At 32.7% G+C, this 26,401-nt stretch overlaps 1 protein-coding gene across 6 annotated transcripts in view; it reads left to right on the top strand.

Annotated features, from left to right (window-relative positions):
- The first annotated feature begins 15,820 nt into the window (after window positions 1-15,820).
- The window catches only part of LOC136036155 (oxysterol-binding protein 1-like), a 98,893-nt gene continuing 88,312 nt past the window's right edge, over window positions 15,821-26,401 (top strand). For 5 of the 6 annotated variants that reach the window (XR_010619644.1, XM_065718208.1, XM_065718207.1 and 2 more), the window contains exons 1-2: window positions 15,821-15,941; window positions 19,133-19,306. Coding sequence is in view for 5 of the 6 variants with exons in the window: in XM_065718208.1 (XP_065574280.1) it covers window positions 19,173-19,306 (134 nt within the window). In the remaining variant the exon portion in view is untranslated. Of the gene's footprint in view, window positions 15,992-19,132; window positions 19,307-26,401 lie in introns of all 6 variants that reach the window. The other variant, XM_065718206.1, reaches the window with a different exon arrangement.

The raw sequence follows: 26,401 nt of genomic DNA, 5'->3' as shown, positions 1-26,401 counted from the left end.
TTAGCACTGCCAGTTTAGACCTTGATGTGTCAGTGCTGCCATACTTACTTACTTGCGTATTGGTGTTGAGTTTGCCCACATTTTATCTTCATTACTATCTAAAATCATTTAGACACTCAGCAAACTGTCTCAAAGCACAATCAGTATTGAATAGTTTTTGGGCCTTACCAACTTTCCCTTTATAGCAAAGGTTTATTGTTGTGTATAATGTTGATATTTTAAAGTAATCAATCATTAAGAAGTCCCTTTTAGTTTTATCAAGTTTTTGAGTAATAAACCTTTTTAATTACCTTAAAATATTTATTCAGGTCCTTTACTATTGGCTGCCCTTTATATTACACTAATGATTGAAATATATTGTGGTAACTAAAAATTTGGATAATCCAACCTATTTTACCATCTTAAGGTTGTTTACAAAGGTGTATGAAATATTTAAGTACTGACTTAGCTATAGAAAACTTCTAGATATAATAAAATGTAAGCAAGATGGTTCTTACTTCAACCATATCTATGGAAGCACTAATGAGAGAGTGGGTCATTTGATGCATTTGTAGGATTGAGTGAGATAAGAAATGAAGTGTAGGTTTGATGAGAGATGGCTGGTGAATGTGATGAGGGATGAATGTTTTGCAAGATTTTAAAATTTTGGACAATTTCTCATGTTGACAGTAGAGTGCAGAAGTAAAATTTTGTAATTTTTCTTCTTTGTTTCTGTTATGCTAGACAATGTTGAATATTCTAAAGTGAAGTTTCTTTTTTGCTTGGAATTGTCATGGCCCTAGGGCTGTAGTGCAATACAAATTACTAATGTTTATTCACTTTCTTTAAAAAAAACACAAGGTCTATGTCTCCTAGCTTTAACAAAGTCAAATGTAATTTTAAGACCAGGGATTTCAAAGTAGGTCAAATGAACTTCTGGTAAAAATGGGCAATTTATGAAACATCTAGATTAAAAAAAAGTCTTTTAGACAACAAAGAAGACAATTGAATAAAGAAAAGTACCTTATATCATAATTTTTGTGCACCCTTAAGATAGAAATGAACAAAGCTTCAATTAAGATTCTGTTTTATTTAAACAGACAGAAGGGACAAACCTCCAAGCTTTGACAAATACAATCTCACTTTGTGGCTCCTATCTTTTCAAAGGGGACTTTCTTTCGATTTTTTCTATCCAACTAAAACTGAAAAGTATAGCATGATATACAAGTGACCTTCCAATTACCCTACATAGCAAGAGAAAATCATTAAGTTAGGCTATGCTTTATCTCAATCCCCCTCCAAATGTGCAGAAATATGGCTCAAATTTCATATTTTCAATGCATTTAACCTCCTGTCACCTGTTTTTCTAGTTATTGTTTGTCACATTTGTTTAATTTACAGCTAAATAGGATGAAGTTAGAGAGACAGATTGACAAAACAAATGGAAAATAGGAAATTTCAGCAATAGATTTTTGTATTGGGAGGACTGAGGGGTAAAGTAGAGCAAAGTTGCATATAAAATGTATTACCAGCTATTATTCTGAAAATTATGAAGCATGAATTATTTTTTTTTATTATGTTTCTTTCTCTTCAGGTCCTTCTCTAGGGCTTTACCAAATCAAACATTCTTTGCCCAGAAAAATTAGCAACAAGCTATAGTTTGTTATGTTATTTAACTATGAATATGGAATGTATATGGCAATCAGGAACTGGATACAGGCTAAAGCAAGTAAAAAAGAAAGAAAAAACTTCCCTAGTTAGCTCAGGAGACTTTTAATAGATTACTCTTCAGATAATTGCCTATGATACGTAATTTAAATATTTACCCCTGTACAGTAGGGCATTAAAACAATATATCACAATGTAAGATACAGTATATTTAGATATGATGCTGATTTACAAATTCCAGTATTCTTTGTTGTAGTTTTCATAATTTTGTTGATAAAGTTTTATATATTTATTTTATGTCATTAACATTAGCCAAACTTAACTTCTCAATAGAACTTGAATTTGGTGGGTATAATGCACAAGTACTGCAAAAATCTTACAACACATTATGTGTTATGGTAACTGTTCAGTGAGAAAAAAACTATTTTCCTAGTTTAGCTAAATTTGTTATATTTTTGTGCTTATCAGATATATTTTGTTAATTTAAATTGTAAATTATTTTGTTAATAATAAAGCCCTTTGGATTTTTTTTATTAAGATTAAGCAGTTTGCTGTTTTCTTTTGATTATAGAACTGCACTTAATTTTTTATGATTTCATTAAATTTGAGTTAATTCTAACAAATAGATGTCCTTTAGGTTATAAAAGAGCTATTAGATTGTTATATTGCAGACATGTTGGTTATGAAGTGTTAGGACCAGAGAATGACATTATAACTTGAATTCAAAACAACTTCTCTGTTTCTTAGCTAAATAAAATTCTAGATAACTATTTCTCTCTGAATTCAGGGTTCCTCTGTTTTGAGTAAGATATTGATAATCAAATGGAATTTTTGGTCTTTATATATATAAGATTTTGCTTTCAAATCAGTTAGGTAGGCCTACTGTTCTTTTGTTATGCTAAGCCTATAATAGTGCTTTATTGTGAAGAGTCAAAATTTGTAGGGATTGCAAAGGCTAGCCTGAACAATATGTTATTACAAATTATGAGGTTAAACTTCTGTTTGGTAAAATCCTAGTTTAGATAAATTTGTATTATCTTGAAAAAGGTTTAGGTTAGGAAAATGAAACTTTTAGGGATGGGTCTAGAGACTAAACTATATCATGGGAAAGTGTTTTGGAGCATCTAAGTCTACTCTTTCTCTCTCTTAAAAATGTTTGCCTTAAATCACCTTAAATCACATTGTCTAATAAAATAAGGATTAAATCCTGTAGAATTGCTGGTTAGTGATGATGACAGTTGGAAATCTCAATATTTAGTCCACACCCTTAAAAATGCTTGTGTTATAAAAGTGAAACTCTTGCAAAATAAATCTTCTACTTAAATGACAAGAAAAAAAGCGTTTTTAGTGTCATAACTTTGCTCAATTTCAATTTATGAAGTGTCCAAGATTTGGAAACTTTCAGGAAATACATTTCCCTAAATTTAAATATGAAACACTGATATGGCTTAAAATTCTACTCAAATAACAAGAATTGCATTTTCAGAGCTAAAACCAGAGAAGTAGAAACTGCTTGCTGAAAATTAAGGTAAGATGTTGTTTTACCAAAAATTTAATAGTTACAGACCAGTCAAGTATGCAAAATTCCCAGACTTAAATACAGAAGAGGGTTATCACATAAGCTTAGCAATAGCTTCTCAGAGTATGTTTTTAACTATGGATTAATCACTGAAAGTTTCATTCTCCTAACATAACCCCTTTCAAAGATAGCAAAAAGTAGCTAATCTGGAATTTGACCAGAAATTTAATCTATAGCCTGGTAGGCTAGTAGAATTCTAAATCAAAACAAGAAGAAGTCAAACTAGAATTTTATCCTCTGTTTAGGGTAGCTGAACAAAGCCAAAGTCTTATCATTTAGGACTTTTTATAGATGATTTTGCTTTTTCAGTATGAATACAACATTTTCCAATATATAACCAGAACAATTTAACCAAAGATTCCACTAATTCAGACCCTTCCTATCTCTTCAAATATACCAGAGAGTATGCTAGATCATTTTTCAATTCACTCTGACCTCTAATTAATGTAAAATATGTCAAATCTGGAGGAAATAAAGCCGGTGCTAAATCATTTAATTATAATAGAATGACACTCTTACCACTTACGGATGTTTTATGTTTGAAATTTTTTGCCCAATCCGACAAGTAAAACGAGTGTTTTTGCGAAGCAGTTTTGTTTGAGCTCAACCGTGTGTATTTGTTTTCCATTTTTGCGTGAAACATACAAGCTGGTTAAACCAAAACTGTCATTGGTTAAACCAACTGGTTGATGCAAAAAAAAGGGTGCGTTTGTTTACTGGTCCAATGGGATTTTTACTAATCGAGGTTTAACCCCTAAAAGATAGCAACAAATACTTGTCTGGCCACGTGTCACTTAAAACAGCAAGATTAATTGCGAATAATAACAACATTGATCACGTGTAATTATTGTTTTAATGCTATGTGAAGTTCTGACAAGGAAGAGGCTGGGACTTTGGGCCTGTTTCTAATTTTACAGGCAAATACGCCTTCAGCAATTATTTCAGAGCTGGGTAGCCTAATACAATTTGTGTGGCCAGAAGTTTAATTGTAAGATTTCAAATTGTGGTTGTCATTTGCCTTTTTAAGTCATTCCATTCAAGATGCTTTGGATATTTTTTATTGTGATAAATTGTCTTAATGCTCTGAAAAGGGAAAACTATTTCAATTGCATAGGATAGGAAAATTTTGGTAGGCTAATTAATTCAAAGTCCTAAATTAGCCAGGGAAGTGTTTTTTTTTTTTTTCATTAAAAAATCACGACATTCTTTGAACTCCAATTATATAGCCTTGTTTTTGGCCCCCTTGATCCAGTATCCAGTTCCTGATTGTCATTTACTCTAAATTTCACTTTTTCAGTTACCTATTTATGTTTGCACCAGTTTTACCATTGGGTAAAACCGGTACAAACAGTATTACTGGCTTTCATATAAAGTGAATATACCACTTGATGCCTTTTTTAATGCTGTTTGCAAATATAATAATCGCTTCTACCGCAAGTTCAGATTTAAGCACTTTTTGACCTCTTAAAAATGACCTATATATGTGGTCATTACAAATCTGAAATAGTTTAGAAACAAATTTGGGACATAGAAGCCACTTCTTCAGCCAAAGAACCATCAATATGTGAATATGTGGAACCAGCTCTCTGAAGAAACAGTTTCTGCCGATTCTATTGACATGTTCAAGTCCCACCTTGATAGGGAATGGCTCTGCCAGGAGTTCCTTTACAATTGGGAAGCTGCAGAGTCCTCCACAAGAGTCTAATCTAACAGCCACAATCTACACCAAGCGAATTTTTTTTTTCTCATGGAGCATCACAAGGATGGATAATCCTTATATCGCTCCAAGCTGCAATTTAAGGTTTAAGGTATATATTTGCACATCAGGGGGTGGGGGTAAAGTGTAGCATATATTAAATATGTAGACTAACCATTGCTTGAATTTTCTTATGTGTGTGCTGTTGCACTGGTGATTTCTCTTTTCATTAAAATTTGATGTGCACAAACACATAAAAAAAAAAAAACAACAATGGTTAGTTTATGTATATAATATATGGTATGCTTTACCCCCACCCCCCTGATGTGCAAATATTACAGATTTGTAATGACTCCATTTATAGGTCATTTTTAAGAGGTCAAGAGGTGAAAAGTGCTTAAATCTGAATTTGCAGTAGAAGCAATTATTATATTTGTAAAAAGCATAAAAGAAGGCATCAAGTGGTACATTCACTTTATATGAAAGCCAGTAATACTGTTTGCACCAGTTTTACCCTTGTTTCTTGTTAATATTACTAAGGGGTCATAGTTAAGCACTAGAGAAGTCATTGTTAAATAACATGTGCTTATATATATATAGCTTTTTGCTACTTATTCTTCTTTGGTTATATAATGCTTGATGTGGTATAAGCCAAGAGAAGGACCTGTAGACCTATAGAAGAAAACCTGTTAAAAAAAGATGATTCTTTGTAATTTACATAATAATTATAGCTTTCTACATGCAGCCCTGCTCTACTTTAGCCCCAACCCTCCTAATATGGAAATCTATACCTGAAATTACATATTTTCTATTGATTCTGCCTATCTATCCCTCAACCCTAGTACCTGTTAATTGAGGCAACTGTGGAAAAACAAGTAAAAGGTGGCAGAAAACATTGGAAATATATAATTTGGGCTATATGTTTGCAAATTAGGCATGTTAGAGGTGAATTTCTTGTTGTTCATATTTTGATTTACAAATAAAGTGAATATACCACTTGATGCCTTTTTGTATGTTCTTTACAAATATAGTAATTGCTTATACCACTTGATGCCTTTTTGTATGTTCTTTACAAATATAGTAATTGCTTATTTTGCTAGTTCAAGTTTAAGCACTTTTTGACCTTACTTAACCTAACAAATTTTGGCAGTGAAAAACATACATTATTTTGTCAAAAATGACCAAAAGCATGTACCTTAATTGAAAATTTGGCATCAAAGAAGAAGAAATACAGCATAATATTGTAAAATTTATTAATCCAACTTAATTGTGGAAAATCAGTGCTCATAGATTCTACAACATGTAAAAAATGGATTAATAATGAAACAGTAAGTTTGAGACCAATGTTTTAAGCTTTCTTATACCCAAAAACTATTTGAGTATACTTTGGTAATTTTCAAGAGCTCAAAAACTTGTACTTGAAGCACTTATTATGTTTGTAAAAAATATAAAAAGGCATCAAGGAGTATGTTCACTTTATTTGTAAATCAAACATATGAACAATAAAAAATTTACCAATTATTAGTATAGCTGCACAATTTTCCCATGGGTATGTAGGCTTAGTGGAAGGTCACTTATACCTGATCATGTCCCTACTGTCTTTACTTGGTTGAAAAAAATCCAAAGAAAGTTCCTATTGAAAAGGAAAGAGATCAAAAGTGAGATTGAAATTGTCATAGCTTGGAGGTTTGTCCCTTCAGTCTGTTTAAAGAAAACAGATTCCTAATTGAAGCTTTGTTCATTTCAATCTTAGGGATGATCTACATTTGTTACACTTAATTAAATGGTTGTAAAGGGATACTTTTATTTATTTGTCTTGTTTGTTTTCTACATAATTTTTTAAATCCTTAAATTGATATACATTTCTTACAAATTAATTAGTCATATCATAGTTCCACTTGCAAGTTTTGACCTACTTTGTAACCTAGGTCTCAAAATTGCATATAAATTTATTGAAGCTAGGAAACATAGAACTCCTCTCTGTTTAAAAGAAAATGGATGGACATAGGTAGGTTTTAATACACTAAAGTCCTAGGGCCATGGAAATTAAAACAAAACAATGAAGATTAACTTTAAAATTCTGGACATGACATAAATATAACATTCACAAAATTTTACTTTTGTGCTCAGTTGCCAACCTGAGCAATTGCCCTAAATTTTTAAACTTTGCAAAACATTCACCAGCCAATTCTTATGACCTACACTGTTGTCTGTACATCAAAAATTCATTGAAAAGGAAGGACCACCTTACTGGCATTTCTTCCTTTGTACTTATATTTAATGGGTTTAAAAGAAAGCTCCTATGGCTAAGTCAGAAGCCTAGTAAAGGACCAGGTAATCCTTTAGACAGGAAGTGCAATAGGAAGCTAGGGGCCAGTCATCCTATGCTTTCGCATGTCCTTCCTGCTTACTGACCCCAGATTTCTCTAGGTAACCTGTTAAGTTTGGGCCAATTCTGGCTGAACTTACAGAGTTACATCACTGACCTTTGTTCCAAACCAAATAAACTGCTAATGCCAGAAATTAAACCTGTGCCCTTTGGATAAAGGATTCTCAACCTAGAGTGCCAGCCACTTAGGAAGGAACACAAATGTCACCAGAGAACAAAAATTATTTGGAAAAAAGAAAATATTGAAAAAAAAAAAAAAAAACCAACTCAAGTCATAGTTGCTCATTGCTGTCCCACAAACAATATGTATTTCATTAAGACAAATAAATTTTTAAACAGGTATCAACAAAACTTCAATGGGGATTGTATTTACTTAAGGTACAATCAGCAATATTAATGCTTAGTTTTGTGATATTCTGGTCTTGAAATAATAAAAAAAAGAGAAATTATATGTTCTACTTGTTTTCCACAGGCCCATTTGAGAAAAATCATTTGTAACAACAATATACCCATGGTTGGCTCAGAATCTCTCTAAAATGCTTTAAACAGAAGGAATTTTAAAAACAATTATACTAATCAGTAAGAAAAATATTAACATAACTCTCTAAACTTGGCACTTTTTAAGACAATTTTTAGCAAAGCAAATGCAAAACTTTAATGGTGTTCTATGTCATCTAAAAAAACCCATTAAAATGTGTCAAATGAATTTTGATGAAAGATGCCTCAAATACATTCAGTTGAATCTGTGAAATGAAGGGCCAGGTATTCCTTTACATTTTATACAATATATAAAAAGAAAAACAGTTCAAATTTTTTCACAAAAGAAGAAGCTTGATGTAAAAAAAATGTATTTTTAACAGAAAGCAACTGACATCAATGAAATCAAATAAAACAAAAATTCATGGAGAATAAATAATATAAGCCATATATTTAACCTATAATTAGGTGGCATAGAAGATTATTTCTAGAATTAGAAAAAAACAGTGTTATGGCTTAAAGTTCTGCTCAATCAACAGGAGTTGTCTAAGGCCAGAATAATTAAGAACTAAGGCCAAAGATTAAGAAACTGATAACCAAAAAATAAGGCACCCAAAAATTTCAGGACCCTTTAGAGGGAAAAGAAGTAGAAGTAGGTACTTCAAAATACCTTCCTGGGACACACTTTAGCCTGTAGACGCATCCCTGAAAGTTTGATTTTCCTAGCCTAACCTCTTTCAAAGATAGCAAAAAGTAGCTGAAGTAAAATTTTACCCCTACTTTATCTTAAAAATCCAGTTTAAATAGCAATCTCAACAAATATAAACTATATAAATATACCTATTAGCCTGGATTAGGCCAATACCTATAGGTATTGGCCTAATCATTCTAATTTTTTTTCAACTAGAAATTGTAGGATGGTTTAGAAACTAGGCCTGTTTGATATAATAACATTTGACTAACTCACCAATGTGATAGCTGCCTCCCTAAGAATCAACCTTTTTAATAACAAAAAAACTTATCTTCTGACTCCTTATGAAGCTTAGCCTATGCAAGACAGGCCTAGAACACCAAAAACCCTTTGGATACTAAGGATTATGCATAATATTACTTACAGGTCACTGAAGATTTAAGATTATTTCTATTATTTACAGTTTCCTTGTCTTTTCTCTAGACTTAACGATTTCACATGTTTATCCATTTCAAAAAATATATATAGCATTGACGTCACAGTCCTCAAATAATATTATTATTTGGGGGTTATAAAGTGCCAGCCCACGGACATGTAATCCTGAGTTGCGTTTGATTCACTTTTCAAGTTGACTGAAACCAGCATTCCGACGTTTTATTTGTGATTCCGAGTTAACTTCTAGCGTTCGATTTGTAAAAGTTGACTGAAAGTTAATGAAAAGTTGACTTTTAACAACTTTTACATTTTGTACGTTCGTCTCAAGTTAACTCGGAAAGAAGGCAGAATTTTCAATTATAGCTAATCATGGAGTATGTCTTCAGATGGATCCAAGATGAAGGCACCACTTTTGAGCACCAGTGTGGTGAGTTATTGAGCTTGACTTTATGTTGTTGGGTAGTTTGCTCTAAAATAGACTTAAAAACTATGTAATTAGCCTAGTTAAAACTGGCTTTTTTCTTGTGTAGGTGGGTGGGTTTTTTCTTTTACTGGTTAGGTGGGATAGGTAGATAATAAAATGGTTAAGAAAAATCTTATAAAGTTATTGGAATATTAGTTAAAGTAACTAGTAAGCTACTTGAGCAATTATTTCAGAGCCGGTTATCCAAATACAATTTGTGTGGCCAGAAGTTTAATTGTTAGATTGCAGATTGTGATTTTCATATGTCTTCTTTTAGTCATTCCATTCAAGATGCTTTGGATATTTTTTTTATTGTGATAGATTGTCTTAATGCTCTGAAAAGGGAAAATATTTCAATTGCATAGGATAGGAAAATTTCAGTAGGCTAATCAATTTAAAATCCTAAATTAGCAAGGGAAGTGTTTACTTCACTAAAAATAACTTGTATATAGTGATTTTTTAAAATTCACTGTATAATTGGACTTCTTTGAACTCTAATTATACAGCCCTGTTTTGGCCCCCTTTAGCCTGTACCCAGTTCCTGATTGCCCATTTAGCCTAAATTTCATTTATTGTGTTACTCATTTCTTGTCAATATTACTAAGGGTTCATAGTTAAGCTCTTGAGAAGTCATTGTAGGCCTGTAGAAGAAAACCTGTTAAAAAAGGTGACTTTATTATTTACATAATAATTATAGCTAACATGTTCTATATGCAACCCTGCTCTACTTTAGCCCCAACCCTCCTAATATGGAAATCTAAAGCAGAAATTACATATTTCCTATTGATTCTGCAAATCTATCCCTCAACCCTAGTACCTGAGAATTGAAGCAACGGTGGCAAAAGAAAAACAACAAGGCTAAAAGGTGGCAGAATACATTGAAAATATATAATTTGGGCTATATATTTGCAAATTAGGCAGGTTGAGAGTAAATTTTTTTGTTTACATTTTGACTTACAAATAAAGTGAATTTACCACTTGATGCCTTTTTATATGTTCTTTACAAGTATAATAATGGCTTATATTGCTAGTTCAAACTTAAGCACTTTTTGACCTAAGCTAACAAATTTTCAAGAGCTCAAAAAGCACTTAAATTTGAACTTGCAATTGAAGCACTTATGTTTGTAAAGAACACAAAACAAGGCATCAAGGGGTATGTTCAATTTATAAGTCAAATATATGAACGAAAACAAAATTACCAATTATTAGCATAGAGTTGCATAATTTTCTCCTGGGTATGTAGGCTAAATGGGAGGTCACTTACACCTGATCCTGTCCCCACTGTTTTTACTTGGTTGGAAGAAAAATCCAAAGAAAGTTCCTATTGAAAAGGAAAGAGCCCAAAATTGAATTGAATTTGTCATAGCTTGGAGGTTTGCCCCTTCAGTCTGTTTAAAGAAAACAGATTCATAACTGAAGCTTTGTTAGTTTCAATCTTAAGGGTGACACTTCATTAAATGGTTGTAAAGGGATACTTTTATTTATTTGTCTTGTTTTCTACATGATTGTTTTTTTAATCTTTAAATTGATATACATTTCTTACAAATTAATTAGTCACACCACATTTCCATTTGCAAGTTTTGACCTACTTTGTAAACCCTGGTCTCAAAATTGCATATAAATTTATTGAAGCTAGGAAACATAGAACTCCTGTCTGCTATTCCTAAGGCAATGACTCCTGTCTGTTATTAAATAATTTTTTTTTAGCTAAAAGTAAGGAGTGACATTAAAACTTAAAACGAACAGAAATTATTCCGTATATGAAATGAGTTGTCCCCTCTGCAATCCCTCGCTCTTTACGCTAAAGCTTTTAATTATTTTAAAAAGTAGAATTGTGGTAAAGAGTCAAACTTTAACGTAAATAGCGAGGGATTGCGGAGGGGACAACCCATTATATATACGGAATAATTTCTGTTCATTTTAAGTTTTAATGTCGCTCCTTACTTTCAGCTAAAAAAATTAGTTTTTTTTATTTAATTTCTGAACGTTTTGAATTAATACATGTTTGGTTTTGGCTCTCCGCACATAAATTATTAAAATGAAATTTGTATATTAATTCTTTTTTTTGGCTAAATGGCTTTTTCTTAGTTTTGATCAGACGATTTTGAGAAATAAGGGGTGGAGAAGGAGGCCTAGTTGCCCTCCAGTTTTTCGGTTACTTAAAAAGGCAACTAGAACTTTTAATTTTTAACGAATGTTTTTATTAGTAAAAAATATATGTAACTTAAGAATTAACTTACGTAACAAACTTTCATAATCTCATATTTTTATTATGTATACGAGGGGGTTTGTACACTTGTTAATTCCTCGCTCTTTACATTAAATCGTAAGTTTTGTCCCAATTCTTTAAGAATGACCCTTGAATCAGAAAGGCCGTAGAATAAATAGTTGAAATTACTAAAAATACTTTAGCATAAAGAGCGAGGTATTTATCTCCTCCTAAATGCCTCGCTCTTTATGCTAAAGTATTTTTAGAACCCCTAATATGCGTAATAATCTCTGTTCGTTTTAATTTTCAATGCTACTCCTTCCTTTCATTTGAAAAAAGTTTTCATGCTTATTTTTCATTGTTTTCTTATAGTAATGCTAGAAAATCCTGCGCCCTTTCCGTTGAATTTTTCTTCCCCCATGACAGATTCCTCCAAGGAAAGATCCTACAACATAGCCCCCTCCCCTCAGTCCCATCCCCAAACAAACTAAAATCCCCCTGAAAACGTCTGTACACTTCCCAATAACTATTACTATATGTAAACACTGTTTAAAGTTTGTAACTTTCAGCCCCTCCCCCAGGGATTGTGGGGGAGTAAGTCATTCCCAAAGACATAGTTATTATAGTTTTCGACTATGCTGAACAAAATGGCTATCTCAAAATTTTGATCCATTGACTTTGGGAAAAAATGAGCGTGGGAGGGGGCCTAGATGCCCTCCAACTTTTTTAGTCACTTAAAAAGGGCACTAGAACTTTTCATTTCTGTTAGAATGAGCCCTCTTGCGACATTCTAGGACCACTTGATGAATACGATGACCCCTGGGAAAAAGAAAAAAAACAAACAAATAAACATGCACCCATGATTTGTCTTCTGGCAAAAATACAAAATTCAACATTTTTGTAGATAGGAGCTTGAAACTTCTACAGTAGGGTTCTCTGATACGCTGAATCTGATGGTGGGATTTTCGTTAAGATCCTACGACTTTTAGGGGGTGTTTTCCCCTATTTTCTTAAATAAGGCAAATTTTCCCAGGCTCGTAACTTTTGATGGGTAAGACTAAACTTGATGAAACTTATATATTTAAAATCAGCATTAAAATGAAATTCTTTTGATGTAGCTATTGATATCAAAATTTAATTTTTTAGAGTTTTGATTACTATTGAGCTGGTTTGCTCCTTACTACAGTTCGTTACCACGAACTGTTTGAACATTAAATTCCTAAGGCAATGGCAATTAAAACAAAACAGTGAAGATTAACTTTAAAATACTTGATAATACATAAATATAACAGTCACAAAGAAAACCATTTGCAAAATTTTACTTTTGTCCTCAGTTGCCAACCTGAGCAATTGTCTCAAATTTTCAAACCTTGTAAAACATTCACAAGCCATTTCTTATGACCTACACTCTTGTGTATACATCAACAATTCATTGAAAAGGAAGGCCTACCTTACTGGCATTCTTTGCTTTGTACTTACATTTAATCAGATTAAAAGAAAGAATCTATGGCCAAGTCAAAAGCCCAGTAATGAACCAGGTGGTCCTTTAGCCAGGAAGCTAGGGACGAATCATCCTATACTTTTCCAAGCCCTTCCTGCTTACTGATCGAAGATTTCTCTTGGTAACCTTTCAAGGTTGGGCCAGTTCTGACTGAACCTACATAGTCACATCACTGACCTTTGTCCCAAACCAAATAAAAACTGGTAATGCCAGGAATTAAACCTGTGCCCTTTGGACAAAGTATTCTCAACCTAGAGTGCCAGCCACTTAAGCAGGAACACAAATGTAATCAGAAAAAGAAATTATTTGAAAAAAGAAAATATTGGAAAAAAAAAACAACTCAAGTCATAATTCCAACCATTTTTCACTTCTGTCCCATAAACAATATCTATTTTATTTAGACAAATTAATTTTGAGACATGTATCAACAAAACTCCCATCAGGGATTGTATTTACTTAAAATACAAATAGCAATATGAATGCTCAGTTTTGTGATATTCTAGTCTTGAAATAATAAAAAAAGAAAAATTATATGTTCTATTTGTTTTCCATCAGCTCACTTGATCAAAATCATTTGTGACAAAAATATACCCATGGTTGGCTTAAAATCCCTTTAAAATGCTTTAAACAGAAGGAATTTTAAAAACAATTATACTGATCAGCAAGAAGAATATTAAAATAACTCTCTAAACTTGGCATTTTTTAAGACAATTTTTTAGCTGTGCAAATGCAAAACTTTAATAGTGTCCAAAAGTATTCTAAAGAAAAAATATTAAAATGTCTCAGTTGTATTTTGATAGAAACTGCCCCAAAAATTTTTAGTTAAAATATATGAAATGAAGGACCAGGCATTCCTATACATTTTATGCAACATGTAAAAAGAAAAACAGTTCAAATTTTTTTTTTTTACAAAAGAAGATTGATTTAAAAAAATGTATTTTTAACAGAAAGCAACTGACATGAATGAAATCAAATAAAACAGAAATTCATGGAGAATAAATAATATCAGCCATATATTTAACCTACAATCAGGTGGCATAAAATATTATTTCTAAATTTAGAAAAACCCAGTGTTATTGCTTAAAGTTCTGTTAAATCAATAGGATTTGTCTTTTCAGAAAAAGGCCAGAGAGAAAGAAACTGATAACCAAAAATTTCAGGACCCTCTAGAGGAGAAAGAAGTGGAGGTAGGTACTTTAAATACTTTCCTGGGACATACTTTGGTTAATTTATAGCAAACAGTATTACTGGCTTTTGTATAAAGTGAATATACCACTTGATGTGTTTTTTTATGCTCTTTACAAATATAATAATTGCTTCTATTGGAAATTCAGATTTAAGCAAGGCAGCTTCTTAGGAAGGCAGCTATCACATTGGTGAGTTATTTGACTTACCATTCATTCTTAAAATATTGGTCTCAGACTTTAAAACACTGTACTCAAACTTACCATTTCATTATGAATCCATTTTTTAATGTTACATTATCCATAAGTAGTGATTTTCCACAATTAAATCAGATAAATAAATTTTATCAATGTTATGGTGCTTTCTTCTTCCTTGACAGCAAATTTTATATAAAAGCATGCGTTTTTGGTCAAAATATGAAAGCTGGCTATTACAAATACCAGTTATACTGTTTGTTGTAAATTTAACTATATTAAATGCAGTAATGGTTAGTTTACATATTTAATATATGCTATGCTTTACCCCCCCCCCCCTGATGTGCAAATATATAGGCCAAATTTGTTTCTAAACTATTATACATTTGTGATTTCAAATATCTTATTATTTTGTAAAAAAATGACCAAAAACGCATGCTTTAATTGAAATTTCAGCAACAATAAAGAAAAAAAGCTATAACATTCAGTGCTTGTGGATAATATATCATTTAAAAAAATGGATTTATAATGAAACACTAAGTTTGCGTCCAATGTTATAAAGTTTGAGACCAATGTTTTAAGCCTTTTTATACTCCATATTTAGGTTATTTTCAAGAGGTCAAAAAGTGCTTAAAATATGAATTTCCAGTAGAAACAATTATTATATTTGTAAAGAGCATAAAAAACGCATCAAGTGGTATATTCACTTTATACAAAAGCCAGTAATACTGTTTGCTATAAATTTACCCATACTCTAGCCTCTAGACACATCCCTGAAAGTTTCATTTTCCTAACCTACCCTCTTTCAAAGATAGCCAAAAGTAGCTAAAGTATAATTTTACCCCTACTTTATGTTAAAAATCCAGTTTAGACAGCAATCTCAATGAATATAGATTACATAATATAGGCATTGACCCAACCATTCTAATTTTTTCAACTAAAAATTATAGGTTGGTTTAGAAACTAGGCCTGTTTGATTTGGTAATATTTGAATAACTAACCAATGTGATAGCTGCCCTCCTAAGAATAAACGTTTTTAACAACATAAAAATTTTCTTCTGATTCCTTATTAAGCTTAGCCTATGCAAGATGGGCCTAGAACACCAAAAACCCTTTAAATCCTAAGGAATATGCATAAGAATACTTACAGGTCACTGAAAAGCCAAGATTATTTCCACTATTAACAGTTTCCCTGTCGTCTTTAGACTAAACGATTTCACATATCTAAATTTTTTTCTACTGAAGCGTTCGATTCGCAATTCTGTGTTGACTTTCTAGGTCGACTTCTTACTAAATAAAACGGCAGCAGAGAAAAAAGTCAACTTTTAAGTTAACTTTTACGAGTCGAATCAAACACAACTCTGAGCGTTTGAGGGGATAATCCGACTAGCCTCTGACGTCATATGTGTCTAAAAAAAAGCTTGGATTAATCAGATTAGTAATCGGACAAGTAGACAAACGCACCCTAATTTTTGGTAAAGTTGTTTCTTCTAGTGTATAATCTATGATTTAGGCTAAGAGGCTGGTAAATTAACACATAGGCCTATAGCAGACAAGGTGTTCACTGACTAGCCTAGATTATTTACACAAATTACAATGGAGTCTAGGCTTAAAGCTTAGCCTGGACCTAGGCTAGCCTAGCATACGAAGAAGGCTTCCTATTTTGGTCACTAAACTATTAAAGAATCACTTTCCCTTTTCTCTCATTTGCTCAAGCATGAATTCTCTGACCAGATCTCTTGCACAGGGGCTGCAAACCCAGCTAGACTATAAATTTCAGAGGGGGATAGATATTTTGACTGAGAGATGGTAGTACTGGCTAAAAAGGAAAAATAACATTTTAGAATATAATTCACATTCTTTATTGAGGCAACAGTGTAAATATGTAATTATAAAGTTAAATCAAACCACCTTTTTTGTTGTGGGCTAGGTTTTCCAAAACATCTTCTACATTGACTAGAACATTCCTTTGTATAGATAATAAGGTCAATCCATTAAGTTGTTCCTGACCTGAGGCCCTCCTTGTATAGGATTTCACTTTTTTCAGGTAATAAAAGAACACATGCACATAGCAATAGTGATGTGAATTGTTGCACCAATTTTCAAAATGAGGAGTTTGGAAAATGTTCATATCACATTCTTCTAAGCACATTATGAAATATATTGGTGCCACATTTCCCAACTGTAGGCCTATCCATATTCTCCTCCACAGAGCTAATTCAGCTTTCAAGCTTCCTCTATAGCTGTATATCAAGACACCAAAATTTGTCAGAGTATCTGATATATCCTTTGTTTTTCCTTTGTCAAGGGATGTACAGTGCTGAGGAAGTAGCCTAGTTAATTCTGTGATTAGCAACTTTCTATGACTAAGGAATTGCTGATGCTGAAAGCAGTCCATGAATCTTCTTGAATTTCCCTCATCTCATTTCTCTCTCTTGTCTCTAACTTTGCTCTTAAGTTTATCAGCATGTTTAAGGAGTATACAAGATCTATAGTTTCTAATTGCAAAGATGTCAACATATTGGATGACAGACTAAACACTTTACTGACAGTAACCATAGCCGCATCACTCAATAACAGATAGCAAAGAATAAGCTTTGCTTGAAGATTCAAAACCTGAATCAGGATGCTCTTGAATTTCTCTCATAGCCGTACAAATAATAATGAACATCTCTTCAAACAAGATTATTGCTTTTTAGTGCTCAACCTGTCTAGTCCCTCAAAATTTTGTCATTCTGATTCTTTTTGTCCCTGTGATTTAGGACAAATTTTTGGTGGGATGTATCACTGTTATTCCCCCTGGGTTTGCCCATGCTTTCAAATGATTCCAGTTAGGGCTACTCAGACCAAGAAAAGAAATCAGCTTATGCCACTAGTTTCCTTATTCAATACTGCTTCAACATTTTTTTTTTTGAAGGTATGTCAGTTGAAGCAGTACTTCAAATAAGGGAAAAGGCATTATCTTTCAAGATCTTTAAACAGCTTAAAATTGAATTTCCTAGTACTACAATTATTATATTCTGAAAGACCATAAAGGAAGCATCACCTTGTATGTTCACATTATTTTTAGGTTTCTCTTATAAACTGCTCCAAATTTACCAAGAGAATATGCAGTAGTGGAGGATGTTGTTCTTTAGATATTAATTGACTCTTTTTTATATATTATATTAATTCCTAGAAGTGCTGACCTTGAAGTAGTGCTTGCTATTTTGAGTTTGTGTTGTCATTGTTTTGTTAAGTATATTAATTGGGTTGTATTAGATTTGACCTAATGTAATGAACATGTTCAATTAAAATTCCATGACAACCTACCAACTTTTTATCATCCTCTAAAACTGTATTGTATTTTACTTCCAAATTAATACTTAATACTTACAGACAAGTAATGTTTTGTTTTTGGACCATCTTCAATAGTAAGTATCAGCCATAAAACTGTTATTTTTCACAGGACTAGTCTAAACAAGTGATATACAAAGGAGAATTTTGTAATTACTGGTAATATTGAGTAATTGAACATACCTGAAGAAGGTTAATAGGTCTTTGTTTTTTAACACTCTTGTCTGTAAGTTCTTAGCACTATTGGGTTTAACCATCTCTGTTTTGGCTAGAAGTATTATAGGTAGAGGTAGCTGGATATATTTGACACATGATAATAAAAGTCTGAATATTTTGGCTTCACATCTGGAAACTTTTGTCAATTGGGAAAAAAGGAAAGAGTAAACGAGAAACTAGTTTAAATACACTAGAAAAAAACACTAGCTATAGAAATAGCTATTCAAAAAAGAAAAGTAAAATAAACTCATATTTCATAAACTACAGTTGCTGTGTGTAAACAAGCCCAATGTGATAATTCATGCACCAAAATACAAGGCAGATTGGCTGCTATAGGCCTATACTATTGTGTATGTTTGATAAATCTTGCAACATGTAAATTTTACATATAACTTGAGACAAATTACATAAAATCAGATACAGGCTGTAAGTCTTAAGTACTCTTATATTTAAAAAAATTAAATAAATCTTTCTTTTACTAATCAAACCTAAACACATTGATCTTTACTTGCCTTATTATTATTGTCTGTACAAAAAAGCTTCTTTGTTTTTGTGTTCTTCTTTGTTTTATTGAAAGTTTTTAACCCTTTCAAATATTTTTATTTTATTCCAATTATGAATGGAATCTGTTCTAAATGTGTTCTTAGGAATTATCTAGATTAACATGACCTATGATGTAAAATAAGAACATGTCATCTGATGTGACATAGTTTTGCCCAATCAATCAGGTCTGTAATTTAGTATTTGGATTGACAGTAAAACCTCCTAAATTTTGTAAAATTTCTTGAAACCAAACTCAGTTTGTTGTATAGGCTATATTTGTCAGAAAAGTTTTGGTGGACATACAAAACACCAACAACTAAGGCTTTTGGCTCCAAATTACAAGACAATAGGAAAAACCTACCAATACATGGAGATGGGTGTATCTCTCCCCTAAAGGTTGATAACTATAGTTCTATCCTAGGAAAAGAGAAAGGTTTCAAATTTTTCCCCATGAATGTAGTTTTTAATCTCCTTTCCCCACATGGGATCCCCTTATTCCCCTCATTGTGTAGATATTCCCCAGTGTGTATTTATGTATTGATGTGTTTTAAGATTTCGTTTTCTTTTTTAGGGCTTGTGTTCAGATTTTGTGCCGAGTGTGGACTTTAAAAATGGCGGAATTTAAGCCAGCAAATACTGGTAGCAGTGTTGACATGAAAGGCTATTTGCATAAATGGACTAATTATTTCAAAGGATACCAAAAGAGATGGTTTGTTTTGTCAAATGGAGTGCTTTCTTACTACAGGTTGGTTTGTATACTTATTTAAAAATTCCAGTATTTTATGTATATATATATATATATATATATATATATATATATATATATATATATATATATATATATATATATATATATATATATATATATATATATATATAAGAACATGGTTAGCCATAATTTAAACCAACATTCCAGTTTGGATTCTAGTCATGTTTAGGTTGCTTCCATGCCCTTAGATGTCTCTGTAATATACTCAAAGATACAGAAGCATCTGAAAGCACTCTGGCTCTCAGAACCTACTATGTTATGAATGCTTTTGGTTCCCTTATCCACTTGCAGGCCATTTTGGAGTTGCATAGCTGTGGTGTTAGTTTTGATGTAATTTTACCATTATATTATATGTAAAGTAGGGTGTCCCTCATATGACAAATTTTTTTTTTGCATTTCAAAACACATACCCTTTATATTTTTACTAATGCTATAAGATAATCAACTATAAAATTTCGTTTTTCTAGCATTATTGCAACCAGTGCTGACTGAGCTTCAAAGTTTAGTAGAAAAAACGTTATTGAGTCCTGATATTTTGGTCTGCTATAAAATCACTATAAATGCTATAAAATAAGTGAATAAAAGTAAAAATTCAGTTAGATGAACATTAGTTTTTAATTAAAAATTAATGTTAATTAAAATTAATAACAATCAGTCAGGGTAACCTTTTTTTAGAGTATTTTTTTTACAGTCCGGATATGAACACTGTTTTTTTTCTTCATCAGCCATAATAGGCTCATTAAAATCTTTCATTAATTTAACACCCCTTTCAGCAGTATCATTCACAACTGTCAAACAACTTATTCTTCTTTTAGCTTCCTGAAAATCAGGATTATTGTTCCATGAAGATACATCTTCCTTCAGAAAACTGCCATTGATCTGCAGTTGTGATAAACATTGTTTGCTCTTTTCCGATACAAAATCATCCAGTGTTTTATTTGAAAAAAAAATTTTAATGACAAAAAATCGAGAACAATTTAAATATCACACAAAGTCAATTTAACTTACCAAACAACTTTTTAGTCAGTTCTTCCTCTGATGGGTCATAGCATTTGCTAAATCTGAGATTCTGTTGAAATTGGCAATCATTTTCTTGTAAGTTTGGCCATCAACCTCATCATCAAAAAGCGACAGAATGACTGTCTCTTCATGTAATTACCACAAATTATGACTAAACATGCATATAGAGGCTTTGGAAATGATTGTGTCAACTTTTTTGTACTCTTGTAACATCTTCAAGAGGTGCACATCTTGGTTGGGTGCTTTGGTTACCACTGTGCACTCCATCCGAGGTTTAACATACAGCGTCACAATAAATAAGCAAACATCTTGTAGAGCCTTTTGTCCTCTGCAGTTATTCTGTATTTTGACTGAAGGAAACACATTTAAAGAGTAGATTGCTCTAGCCATCCAGCGGGCCTGTTGCATAGCTCCAGGGGGCCTTGGTTTCAGTTTTTTCTCTGTGTCTTCCCAAAAATATTATGCACAGTTCGATTAATTTGCGGTAATCATCTCGTACAAAATCTTTGCCTAATTCTGCCTTATAAAATATTAACAAAGCTTGAATATCTGTCTTGGCAACACGTCCTGTTACAAAATTAAGAGATGGTTCGATGTTACTAGAGTTGATGTTTTTCCAATTTTCTTTGAACTTTTTGAACATCAGAATATCTGGGCTACTAGCAATTCGCTTAATATTGGTTTCAAAGACAGATTTTAGGACTAATTTATAAACACGATGACGACAGGCAAAAAGCAGCAGTTCTCTTCCTAAAGTTTGCTCCAAAATAGCACAAGCTCCATTGAAACGGCCAGTATTGGAAGCTGTTGTGTCGCAGCACAATTTTAGCAACGTTATTGAGAAGATTCCAGTCAAAGAGAGCTGTTGAGATAGCCTTAGCTTGATGTTTTCCAGAAGAACGTTCTAGTTTTGACACTGCAAGAAGCTGTTCTTTACCTTGAAACGAAGCAATAAATGGCAAGCATTCTTCTTTTGAACTTGGTGCATCTAACTCAGGTTAGATAGTCATAGCCCATCCCAATGGGCTATGACTACGTCGGATACATTGTTTTGTAAATCAGATTTGATTGCTTCTGCCCTCAATTTTCTAGTTTCAATACGAAATTCACTGAATCAATGATTTGTTAATAGGGGAATCGTCGCTGCTCAGACCAAGCGCTTCGATCACCGCATCAAGAATGTGAACGGCGTCCTAATGCTTAACTAACAACGATCTAAAGCTGCAACTAGTTTAGGTGTAATGAGAATCTTTCTACATCTTTTTGAACTTTGTTTCAAAGTTCAGAACTCAAGATCTGTTCTTTGCCTGAATCTTCTAGACTTTCCAAGTTATTTGTGGTGGAAGTAGATGCAACAGTTAGGGATTCTCTTTGTCTTACAATCCTTTCATGTTCTTTCAACCGTTGTTGTCTAGATTTTTCCTCTTTTTCCGCCAATTTTTACATACACCTCCAAGCATCCCGGTCGACCTGGCTCTCTCTGTTTCATTAAAATTAATTCATCTTCCTCTGTTTTAACTCTCTCCAAAGCATCAGCATGTGCAATATCAAACAAATTATCAAAATCAATTTTGAAATTGTTTTCATGGCTTCCGAATACAACCCAAGTTTTCTTACAATTTTTTTGCGACTCTCTCCAAACATGATATATATCAACAAGTTTCTTCACGTAGTTAGGAAATGACCTTGTTAAAATTCTTGCTTTTTCCCAATATATGATGCACTCTTTCATCACAAGATTTGTACTTTCAATAACAATCAGTCTAACCTCGCGAATATTGTAAAATAGAACCGAGAGAACTTATCTATTAGAGTGTAATCTTCCACCATTTATTTGATAACTAAGCAATCCAATTAGATAAATATTTTGTTTATCACTCCCTAATTCCACCAACATGTTAACGTATTGAAGAGGGGAACACTAATAATCTCAAAAACCAGATATGAAATGACAAATAAAAAAATATAGTTGCAAGTCACTGCGCAGTACCTACGCAACTTGTATGGACATGTTTAAATCGCAAGTCGGCATGGGATATCGTTTACAAGTCGAACTAATTTTATTCTCTAGACAATATAGGGATATTACGAAACTTTTGAGATTGTATGTGTAAAAAATACCGAATTCTTAATTTAAGGGACACCCTAATGTATAGGCATCTAAAAGTTTGTTTGAAGTTGGGAAATGTACTTTCGGATAGTGAGCTCCCTGTATTCGTCGGAACAATGCAAGGAGCCATCACATCACCAATTATCTACAACAACGCGCCTCTTCTGCGCAGATCGGCCTACATATTAGTTGCAATTCAGAAGGGCTGGATACATCAGTGCTTTGTTATGCGGACGATCTGTTAAATCCGTGCTGGTCAAAAGCTAGTCTTCAACAGAGTTTTGATTGCCTATCTGATAGATATCTACAAATAGGTCTTTATATGAATTCTGCGAAGTTCCAAGTCCTCTTCTTTAACTTACACGGTAGTTATTTGCCCGATAGTGTCTGTCTAGGTGATGGTGAGGTGGCATTCACCACTGCACTAATATATTTAGGTTTCCCGATTGGGTCTTTGATTAAGAATGCACCAAAGCTTTTGCTTCGGAATGCTGATCGCAAACTTAGAATTGTTTATGCTAGTATGGTTACATTACAGCTTAATTGGGAACGGAAAGCCGTTTCTCGAATACATAATACTATGGCTCTCCTGCATATTCTATATTCAACCCCATTTTGGGACATTTTTACTGAATCTAATAGGCGAGTGTTGCGAATATGCTATTTTAAGTACGCGAAGTTTTTGCTTCAGGCCCCTCGGTGGTTCAAGAATAGGTACATCGTTAATCGTTTTGGTGGGGCGGATCCGATTCAGGCCGGGAATGAACAGTTTCAGAAACTGAGTAACCAGTCCTCTTCTCACGCGTGGAAGGGCGTACTATTTTAGATTTGGTATTATTGGTAATTTGTACATATCCTTGTGATATGTTTGTTTTGTTTTCCTTTCTTTTATTGTACTACGTCGTTTCCTTTTTTTGTTTATAGATGGGTAAAAAAGAACATTCAATCATTCATAATTCAAAAATACAACCAAACTGAAGGAAACGTGAATAAAAATCCACAGCCAAAATGTGAGGAGGTGAAAAAAAAGCTTAAGGGTGAAAACACCACAAATAAAGCTGATGGTTTTAGAGTGACTCTCTTGCAAAAAAAAAAAAAAAAACATACACACACTAAAAATACTTTTTCTGTTGTTATTTTTCAAACAACCTTGAATTTTATTTTCTCAATTTTCTGGTATCCTTTAGACTTCTCCTTGCACTTAATAGGCTTTTAATGACCACTGTAAGCCAAATATACTTGACCAAGAAAGATTTACATAAAACCTTTTGTAAATAAATAGTTGCTAGCCTCTTAGTAAAATATAAAAGACGTCAGTTCAGATATATAAAAACGAAAAATTTATTGACAGAGAAAGAACTTCACTTGCTAAATTAACTTGTATTTATTGTTAGATTAAAAGCTAGTATGCTAATTCCCTTGCTCTGGAACTCCAATTAAATTCTAACTAGTTCATAAGGTACGTGAAATAAACACTACTATGAGAGAAAAGCAAGCAAGATTTCTAATAGGGAAAAGCTAATGTTTTTGACTTATATTTTCTTAACAACAATAACCAATAAACAAAATACAAAACCCAGATAGCTTCTGCTAAACCTTTCCTTGCATACATTAACCTCAAGGTCCTCCCTTATTGGAAAATAATAAACATACCAACAAGAATATTTCACAAATTATTTGTAATAAATCTGGTTCAGTCCTGTACAAGATCAAGCCTAAGTTATATTTAACTAAGTATTAAGGCTAAACAAGAATCTTCATCGATTTAAAGAGAAGTAGTTTTTACCCATAACAATCGTTAGATACTTTAGACGGATTTGTAGGTGTTTTTCTGGAAATATTAGGCCTTTTAAATTTCGTCTTATTACTGAAAAAATTCTCTTGATTCTTGTTCTTTTTCTTGGTTTCATCATTTGATGACTATCAGAAAAGTCTATTTGGTAATAGGCACGAAAAAGAAAAATAAAAACACAAATTTTCCATGTGTGAAAATAATTTTCTTATAAAAAGTAAAAAACTTTAGCGTAAAGAGCGGGGCGTTGAGGAGGAAAAGCCCCTTTCATATACGGAGTGATTTTTGTTCGTTTTAAGTTTTAATGTCGCTCCTTACTTTCATTTTTTCGTTTTTTTTTGTTTAACTTCTGGACGTTTTTCAATTAATGTTTTTTTTTTATCTTGGCTCTCCACGCATAAATAATTAAAATGAAATTTGTATATTAATTTTTTTGAAGCTAAATGGCTTTTTCATAGTTTTAATCGGAAGATTTTAAAAAAAAGGAGCAAGTGAGGAGGCCTAGTTGCCCTCCAATTTTTTAATTACTTAAAAAGGCAACTATAACTTTCTATATGTTTTCACAAGTAAAAAATACACGTAACTTACGAATTAACTTACGTAGCGAACTTCTATGTTCGTATGCTTTTATTGCGTATATGAGGGGGCTCACCCCTCGTCGATGCCTCGCTCTTTACACTAAAGCTTAAATTTTGTCCTAATTCCGTAAGAATGACCCCTGAATCACAAAGGCCGTAGAATAAATAGTTGAAATTACTAAAAATACTTTACCGTAAAGAGCGAGGTATTACGAGGAGGTAAACTCTTCATATGCGTAATAATTTCTTTTCGTTTTAAGTTTTAATGCTGCTCCTCACTTTCAGTAGAATTTTTTTTTCATATTTATTTTTTCATTGTTTTTTTTTTTTTAATAATGCTAGAAAATCTTGCGCCCCCTCCATTGAAAGTCTCTTCCCCAATAAAACATTCCTCCATTGAAAGATCCTCCCACGTAACCCCCCCCCCCCCCTCCCTCCTTCAACTCTCCCCCCAAGCCAAAAAATCCCCCTGAAAACATCTGTGCACTTCTCAGTAACCATTACTATATGTAAACACTGGTCAAAGTTTGTAACTTGCAGCCCTTCCCATGGCGACTGCGGGGGAGTAAGTTGTCCCCAAAGACATAGTTATTAGGCTATTCGACTATGGTGAATAAAATGGCTATCTCAGAATTTTGATTTGGGGACTTTGGGGGAAAATGAGCGTGGGAGGGGGCCTAGGTGCCCTCCAATTTTCTGGTCACTCAAAAAAGGCACTAGAACTTTTAATTTCCGTTAGAATGAGCCCTTTTGAGACATTCTAGGACCACTGAGTCAATACGATCACCCCTGGGGAAAAAAAACAACAACAACAACAAAAAAACAAACACGCATCCGTGATTTGTCTTCTGGCAAAAAATTTTAAATTCCACATTTTTGTAGATAGGGGCTTGAAACTTCTACAGTAAGGTTCTCTGATACGCTTTATCTGATGGTGTGATTTTCGTTAAGATCGTATGACTTTTATGGGGTATTTCCCCCTATTTTCTAAAATGAGGTAAATCTTCTCAGGCTCGTAACTTTTGACGGGTAAGACTAATCTTGATGAAACTTATATATTTAAAATCAGCATTAAGATGTGATTCTTTTGATGTAACTATTGGCATAAAAATTCCACTTTTTAGAGTTTTTGGTTACTATTGAGCCGGGTCGCTCCTTACTACAGTTCTTTTCCACGAACTGTTTGATAAAACTGGGTGTACTTTTCAAAATCATACTAAAATTCTCGCAATTCACGCAGTGTCATGTATTTATTAACGTCATATACCCGTTGTATAACATCACAAGACTTTAAAATTCAAAGCTGAGATTTAACAGACGCAGTAAATTATAATGCAGCAGGATCGACTAAATATGCTTGTTTTTTTTTTTTACTGTAAAATGGCATTTATAATATGTTTGCCAACTTTTACCTTTCAAAACATCTGTCGGTGTTTGTATGAACTTCCGTTGATGGTTAAAACTCGCTTGTAATCATTGTTAATCCTGAGTTAAATATATTGAGAAGCAGTATTTTGTAGGAATTTTTTTTTAGACAGTTATAAAATTCAAATGCTGTTGATTCAAGTGGC

Source organism: Artemia franciscana, chromosome 15 (genome assembly GCF_032884065.1).
Source record: "Artemia franciscana chromosome 15, ASM3288406v1, whole genome shotgun sequence".
Classification (NCBI taxonomy): domain Eukaryota; kingdom Metazoa; phylum Arthropoda; class Branchiopoda; order Anostraca; family Artemiidae; genus Artemia; species Artemia franciscana.
The sequence above is the reverse complement of the archived record's forward strand: the minus strand, read 5'-3'. Positions and strand labels throughout refer to the sequence as shown.